Source organism: Lactuca virosa, chromosome 7 (assembly GCF_052849685.1).
Source record: "Lactuca virosa cultivar CGN04683 chromosome 7, Lactuca_virosa_CGN04683_v6, whole genome shotgun sequence".
Taxonomy (NCBI): Eukaryota; Viridiplantae; Streptophyta; class Magnoliopsida; order Asterales; family Asteraceae; genus Lactuca; species Lactuca virosa.
The window spans coordinates 226,125,279-226,133,224 of NC_136432.1; the positions used below are offsets into that span (position 1 = coordinate 226,125,279).

The 7,946-nt window shown below is 31.2% G+C and overlaps 1 protein-coding gene across 3 annotated transcripts; it reads right to left on the bottom strand.

Moving 5' to 3' along the window:
* Positions 1 to 831: 831 nt before the first annotated feature.
* LOC145124326 (uncharacterized) lies at positions 832 to 7,315 on the bottom strand. Of its 3 annotated transcripts, none has more exons than XM_079059622.1 (12): positions 6,999 to 7,315; positions 6,077 to 6,555; positions 5,885 to 5,974; positions 5,481 to 5,720; positions 5,190 to 5,411; positions 4,004 to 4,361; positions 3,425 to 3,726; positions 3,244 to 3,350; positions 2,131 to 2,228; positions 1,223 to 1,311; positions 1,069 to 1,132; positions 832 to 984 (listed from the first exon to the last, which is right to left on the bottom strand). In XM_079059622.1, exons 1-11 carry the CDS (start codon positions 7,114 to 7,116, stop codon positions 1,070 to 1,072), a joined length of 2,166 nt encoding a protein of 721 aa, XP_078915748.1. In that variant the 5' UTR covers positions 7,117 to 7,315; the 3' UTR covers positions 832 to 984; position 1,069. The 3 variants fall into 3 exon arrangements, with proteins under 3 accessions (XP_078915748.1, XP_078915747.1, XP_078915746.1); XM_079059621.1 differs by having other exon boundaries at positions 832 to 997; XM_079059620.1 differs by having other exon boundaries at positions 832 to 1,132; positions 6,999 to 7,314.
* Between the last annotated feature and the right edge of the window lie 631 nt (positions 7,316 to 7,946).

Consider the following 7,946-nt stretch of genomic DNA (forward strand, 5'->3'; position numbering starts at 1 on the left):
TAATTATATTTTTATAATAAATATTAATACAAATCAAAATGAATTAATTAAAAATCTATTCAGAGCTAGAATAGTAATTTCAAAACAAACTTCTAACAAAATAAAATCACATGGACCAACCACTAAGAACCATGCAAAAAAAAAAAGATACATACAAATTTAAGAAACCATAAGGACCATTTATGTAATTTTGTCTTGTTAAAATTATCTAAAAAAAAAACAAACTTCACTCTTTTGGAGAATACCTAGACCATAATTTCCTGGATCATTTTAGTCACCCATCATGAACACCAAGTTAAATGGTGTTTGAGAAACCATATGGAATCAAACTCTTTAAAACATTATAACATTATTCGATCTATGATGATGAGTCAAACCGATCTTCCATCCTAATTTTCATGGTCTTTTTACAACTTCTATCGTTACATATCCAATCAAAACTCATACAACCAACAACAACCAGAAGTCGATGCACAAACAACTCAAAAATGAAGCAGTGTGGGACCCTCAAGGATACAATTTACCATATTTTTAATCAAATGTTCAATTTTTTAAATGTCGCTCCCTTCCATCCTTAAAAGTCTCATATTCGTTTCTCCTCACATCAATACTTGGTATATGCAGCTTCAATCTTATAATCCCACCATTATTATATCTCCTCAAAATCCTTTGTGTATAGATCCTTGGTGTCAATAAAGAATAAAAGAATATCCTCTTGAATCTCATTAAACAATCTCAAAATCTAGTTTTTTATGATACAAATCCTCTAAGAAAATACATAAATAAAATCCCGATAATCTTGTATGTGAAGTCAAGTGAAGTGATGCAATCTCAAAACAAAACCATGTGTTCTTACTTCTTATTAAAATCTCAACAACATAATCATACATATAACCAGTAACCACAATCTCCGTCTCATCATATCTGAATACACAACCCCAAACTCAACCACTGATTTAAACCTCTAAATAATTCTCGGGCCTCCTGTTTTCTCTCTCTGTTATTTATTTACCTAAATAAGGTAAAAAAATAATATTTTTTTTTTTTAAAAAAAGATCAAGAGCTCACCTTAGTAGTAATCATCAGCCACACGATGATTCGAGTAGACAGGTGAGAATGATTCTCCACGCATCTGAATAACATTCGGATTATATTAATAAAAGTTTATAATAAAAAATAAATATATCTTTTTCTTAATAAAAAAATAAAAAAAAAATAGTACATCTGATCGTGAAGGAATGTAGTCTCGTGACTCACGATCTCTGCCAAATCTAGGGTACAGCTCTTCTGGATCTTCATTGCTCATCTCCACTGATAAATTAGAAATTTGGAGGGAAAAGTTCGGATAAATTATCAAAAAATTATAAAATTATAATAAAAAAAAGAGTAAATTACACAAATGGTCCCTATGGTTTGGGGTAATTTGCGCATTTGGTCCCTAACTTATTTTTTTTACCTCGGAAGGTCCCTACTATTTTTTTTGTTACGCGTTTGGTCCCTACTGTTTGTTTTTGTTACGCGCTTGGTCCCTGTCTTGCCTAAAAAGACTATTACTATTTTTTTTGTTACGCGTTTGGTCCCTACTGTTTGTTTTTGTTACGCGCTTGGTCCCTGTCTTACCTAAAAAGACTATTACTATTTTTTTGTTACGCGTTTGGTCCCTATTGTTTGTTTTTGTTACGCGTTTGGTCCCTGTCTTACCTAAAAAGACTATTACTATTTTTTTTTGTTACGCGTTTGGTCCCTACTGTTTGTTTTTGTTACGCGTTTGGTCCCTGTCTTACCTAAAAAGACTATTACTATTTTTTTTTTGTTACGCGTTTGGTCTCTACTGTTTGTTTTTGTTACGCGTTTGGACTTTGTCTTACCTAAAAAGACTATTATTTAAGTAGGAAAAAATGGTGGGGTAGTTATGGTAAGGTGAGGGGAGTGGGGTTAGGGTGTGTTTATTTTAATAAATTAAAAATCAAGGGCAAAATAGACTTTTTAGATAAGACAGGGACCAATCCTGTAACAAAAACAAACAGTAGGGACCTTCTGAGTTAAAAAAATAAGTTAGGGACCAAACGTGCAAATTACCTTAAACCATAGGGACCATTCATGTAATTTACTCTAAAAAAAATTTGATACCTCTTCTGTATCCTCCATTGGAAGTATTCTTGTCATATACTCCATGAGAATGGCTTGGATTACTTCCATTGTATCCGGAACGGGACCCACGTGCCACCCTAGCAAATGCGTATATTATCAGAGAAATGAATCAATTTTTCTACGGTTTATTACAAAAAAACAAATTATAGAAATTAATCAATTTTCCCATAATCTGTTATTTCCTGTTAAAATATAAAAAATGTCTTTTTTTGTTTGTTTGGGCAAAATGTTAAATAATCGGGATTTTTCTGTGCAAAAAAAATTAAGGCTTTATCAAAAAAATTCCCAAAATATTGGGACTTGTCTGCATAAAACCATAATTTTAATCACTAGTACTTTATTATTATTTTTTTCTTCCAATAAAACCATAAAAGTTTGATATATTTTTTTCCAAATTAACCATTTTTGACATATTATATCAGGTTTCAATGGTAATTTTCCAAAAATGAGAAAAAGTGTGAAACTTTTTGGTTTTACTAAAAAAAATAAAGTATAAGAGATTAAACCGCAAAACTGCCAGTTTTTTCCATAATTTCCAATTTTAATTTTTAGTGTAAAATCTTTATTTTCGAATGGATAAATGATGTAAGAATAAAGATTTCATCGGTAATTTTCCAAAACTGAAACTTTTTGGTTTTACTGAAAAACTAGAGTATAAGTGGTTAAACTGCAAAATTGCCAAAAATATAATGTTTTCTTTTTCATAATTTCCAATTTAATTTTTAGTGTAAAATCTTTTTCTTTAATGGATAAATGATGTAAGGATAAAGATTTCACTGGTAATTTTCCAAAATTGAAAAAAAAAAAAAAAAAAAAAAAAAAAAAAAAAAAAAGCATGAAACTTTTTTGTTTTACTGAAAAAATAAAGTACAAGTTGTTAAACCAAAAAATTGCCTAAATTTAATGGTTTTTTTGTAATTTCCAATATAACTTATATGTAAAATCTGTTATTTTCGAATGGATAAATGATGCAAGAATGAAGTCTTGTTTTTTTTACTGAATAAACTGTCTGATTGGTTGGTTGCAAATAAAAAAATAATAAAAAACCATAATTAAAATCTTGAAAAAAAAAAAAATTTAAAAAAGACAAACCTTGTAGGCTCATTTCCATAAATCCGATCATTATACACCAAATCAGAACTATTTCCATACTCAAAATCTGATCTTGATTGCCTCCTATAACGAGGATGATGTTCCTCCTACAAACATACCATTGTGTGAACAGGGGTATAATGGGAATAAAACAAAATATTAAAAAAAAAAATTGACTTACAATTGAAGAGTAAGGTCGCTTTAAAGTGGAACTAAAGTTTCGTGTCCCACCACCATTGAATCTTGATGGATGATCTACATACATATATCTTCTTCCATCATCATCATCATCCTCATCATCATCATCATCATTATAAAGATGTGAATTTCTACCAGAAACTCTAGAAATAGTTCTAGAAGAATCTTCCATGTATCCAGATCCACGTGAAGAATAAGAATCTCTATACACTTGTCTCTCATTTGAAGAAGATATTCCCATGTTTTGCCTTGTGTAATCTGCTTTAAAGTTGCTCCTTTCATAATCTAAAAAATAAAAATAAAAATATATTTTTTTTCATTAGATTGAAGCTTATCAATTTCATTTCATTTAGTTTTATAATCATGGATAACAAACAACCATACATGATAATCAAATGTTATGATGCATTCCATTCCTTTGTGATTCCACTCCAGTGTTTGGTATGATGGAATGGAATCACAAAGGAATGGAATGAACCATGTCTAAAACTATAAATAGAAAACTAAATAAACTAAACAGATAAATAAATAAATAAATAAAATATTATTCTATAACATATACCTGGTGATCTTCGTTTTATAGATCTATCTGTAGATGTATATGGTCTTCTGTTAGAAGTTCTATCAGAAACAGACACATCATATCCCCGGTCAACTCGGTCAACTCGAGAGTCAAATGACCTTCTACGCCCTCCTCCTTCATATGGACTTCTATCCCGAATGCTTCTTCTACCTCTGTCTGTGAACCTATGAGAATCCATACGATTAGAACCACTACCACCACCACCACCACCACCAGCCTCCCATGAGCCACCCTTGTAGCTTCCATAACCATCTGCTCCAACTGTGTAACCTCCTCTTGCATATTTAGCAGATTTGCCTCGCTGGCGAGGTCTAGATAGCCTTGCTCTAACTTTCACCTAAACAAATTGGAAATTACTATTTTGAAAAAACTTTATTTGGATCTTTTAAGTTATAGAATAATTAAGTTTATAGATCTCGTTGATTACAAAATATGGATTAAGTTTATATTGGTAATTGGTATATTTCTTTTTTGAGTAATTAAGGGAAAATTACAGAAAGTGAGAAAACCATTATATTTTTGGTAATCTTGTGGTTTAACTCATAAAAGACCTTATATTTTATGTTTTTTCAAGATTAAACCTCAAATTTATTTATTTTGTCTGAAAAAGACCTTGTACCTTTTCATTTTTTTTCCAAAAGAAATTGTAAAATGTGAGGTTTTTTTCGAGAAAAAGTAAAAGAGTTGAGGGTTTATTTGGAAGCAGTTAGAAGGTTGAGGGTTTTTTTCAAAAAAAAAAAAACAAAGTTGAGGGTTTTTTCCGAGAAAATGAAAAAATAAAATCCCTTATATTTTTTTTTACAATCAAATCATAAAGGTTTCAGATTTTTTTCCCAAATTAACCATTTTTTATAGAAGGTCAGATTGTTGATTTGGAAAATTACTAGTGAAATCTGATATAACAAAAACTGAAAGATGATATAGAATGTCAAAATAGTTAATTTAATAAATTGTATAAAACTATAAAACTTTAAGTATTAGTGGTTAAACAGGAAAACCATCCAAAATATTATGTTTTTATTTTTGTAATCTGATATTTACTTAATTCAGAAAGAAAACCTTAGATGAGAAATTCAGCAAAGGAGTCTTTCCCCCATTATGTCATGACTTTTTACAAAATTACCCTTGTTTATAACATGACTTAAATGAGTAAGAAGTAACAAACCTTCTTGTTTCTGAAAACAAGCTCTGAATCATTAATCCCATCAACACAAGAAACTGCACATTCATGTGTGCTGAATGTTATAAAACCAAAATCATCTCTTTTAGCAGCAGGCATATTTCTAGCAAGTTCAACCTTTTCAATTTTCCCAAATTGTTTTAAATGATCTTTTATAATATCCTCTTCCCATGAAGGAGGTAATCCATCAACAAACACAGTCCTCACCTGTATTTCCAATTATAAACTTCAACAAATCATCATGAAAAGATTCATAAAATGTGTTGAAAATTTTACCTGTGCCATGATTTCATCATCAGGTTCAATAAATGTGTCAGCAAAAGCAACCCTAGCTGTTCTATCAGTTCCAAATATGACATCTCTTTTCTGCAAACGTCTGCAAGCTTCTAATGCATCTGCTCTTGATGGAAAATCCAAGAAAGCAAACCCTCGATTCATTCCTTCATTTTTCACATCTTCAACTAATGTCAACTCTTCAAATTTGTCTATCCCATATCGCACTAGCTTTTCCTTCAACTGAAAAAAGTTAAAACTCAGTTATTATAATCCAAAAGTCAAAAGCTAAATCAACAACACCCAAAATCCCATAATGAAATGAGATAAAGGACTATAAAGCACAAAAGCAAAATAAAGAATCCAAATGAATATAAAAGAAACAGAACATTCAAATTTCAACATACCATATCTTTTGACCATGTCTTGCAAATGTTACCAACAAACAAAGTGTCACTATCTTGACTTGGAGCGACTCCACATTGCTTTCCATTAATCTGAAATTATGTTATATTGTTATGTATCAAAGATTCAATTCTTGATTGTATAAAAAGAAAGAAAGGAAGAAAAAGATGAATGAATAGTTAAATAGTAAATACCATTGGTCTTTTGAGCTCATTAAGAGCACGTCTAGCTTGTTCAACAGTTGCAAACCTTATGAAAGCAAAGCCTTTATTTTTATTAGTCATTGGATTCATCAAGAGTCTCACTTCGGTAATATCACCCACTTGACTAAAAACATCTCTAAGATCAACTTCATTTGTATCACGATCTAATCCACCAACAAATACTTCTAATTCTTTCTTCTTTTGTCTCTCTCTAACCACATCATGGCGTTCTTTCTTGTAACTATCTTGATCCATACCATGTTCATCATAGAAATTATCCTCGCTTAACTCTTCCTCATCAACATTTTCATCATGTTCTGTTATATATTGTCCCCCAAATCTATCTCCATGAGCTTCTTCGGCTCCTTGTCCAGCCCATTCATCTTCTTCTACCTCATAAGAGGGATTTTTGTATTCAATCTGCAGGCTTTCTTGTTTTTCCACTGCGTATTCTTCATCTTCCTTTTCATCTGATAGATAAACGGAGCAAGATTGTGAAATCGAGAACAAACAGTTCAGAATCATGATGAGAAACAAAAGATTGCTATTATGAATCAACCTATGAACACCAAAGATCACTCACTCCACGTAATTGTATATATTAATGGAGCCGCTAATATTGAATCAAAATTCTGATAGTCTTGTAGCTGATAAATTCAAAAAGCCTAGTCTATAAGGAGTTCAGAATTGAGCATTTAATGGATAAAACATACTAAATTCGGAAAGAAGAAAAAAAGAAGCTGCGGCCCGTTTAATTTGAACCGAATTCAACGAATTCGTAATTGAAGGTTAAGAATTACGCTCGTGAATTGAGTTGTAACAAAATTCATTGCTAGGGTTTTAATTAAAAACCCCTACGTATAATTATGAACAATTTTCCCTACACAGAACCAAAAAGGAATACAGATAGTACCAGTAGGAGACAGGTAACGTCTTGTGGAGTCTTCAACTCTATGGAGAAGTCGTTTCTTAAAAGGAGTCATCGATGGTCTTGGCGGCGACGACGACGACGGCGGCGGCGGCTGTTGCATTAATTTGGGGAAATTGAAGGTTAATTGATGATGAGAAAAGGGGGGTAAAAGATTATTGTACTCGCACTGAATCTAGTGAGGGAAGCAATGATTCGATGGAATTGAACAGTGTTTCGGTGGAAGAAAGAAACGCAGTTGCAAATGAAAGTCGTCTCAAGTGGTCGCTGTAGGTTGACATTGACTAATGCACTCTACCTCATAAGACGCCGTCAAGACGGCGGTCGATTGATTAACAAAGGTGGGATCTTTATCTTGTAACTTCAATTTTTGATGAGTTATCAAAGGTAGCATGTATAATTGGGTGATATTTAAAAATAATAATAATAATAATAAATAAAAATAAATAATAAAAAAAACAAATAGTATGTGGTAATGGTCGTTCCGTTTCTGACATGTCGTTCAATTGGAAATGGTTTATCGATGAGTTGCACTTACGTCTTATGTTTGTATGTTTATTGCAGCGCTTAATCTTCTGATTGTCATTGTAATCGGTCCTTTTTTGGTGTATAAATGAGGTGTCTTGAATAATTTCAACAAATTATTTGTTTATTCTCATTTATTTATATAGTTGTTGAGTTGTGAGTTTTTTTTTTTTTGGAATTGAACAACATTGTTAATTAAGGTACCCTATATTTCTTACTTTACTTTGCATTGGTTGTTTGATCATGACATGGAACTGTCTTTTTGGTACCGATAAGAATAGTTTGATATGGAAGTTTAATGGATTGCTCAAATGATGAAACGTCTATGTCTTTGTTCGTGATAATTTTTACCGATTGAAAATGAGAAATTGATAAATAAGAAATAATTGAAAAGAATTATGGTGATTT

What these genes read in the sequence shown, in the direction of transcription:
- LOC145124326 (XM_079059622.1), bottom strand. Translation starts at nt 7,116, where the DNA reads ATGCAACAGCCGCCGCCGCCGTCGTCGTCGTCGCCGCCAAGACCATCG. An exon ending in ACGTTACCTGTCTCCTACTG is followed by an intron (nt 6,556 to 6,998) that starts GTACTATCTGTA and finishes TTTATCTATCAG; the next exon opens with ATGAAAAGGAAGATGAAGAA. An exon ending in CAATGGAGGATACAGAAGAG is followed by an intron (nt 1,312 to 2,130) that starts GTATCAAATTTT and finishes CTAATTTATCAG; the next exon opens with TGGAGATGAGCAATGAAGAT.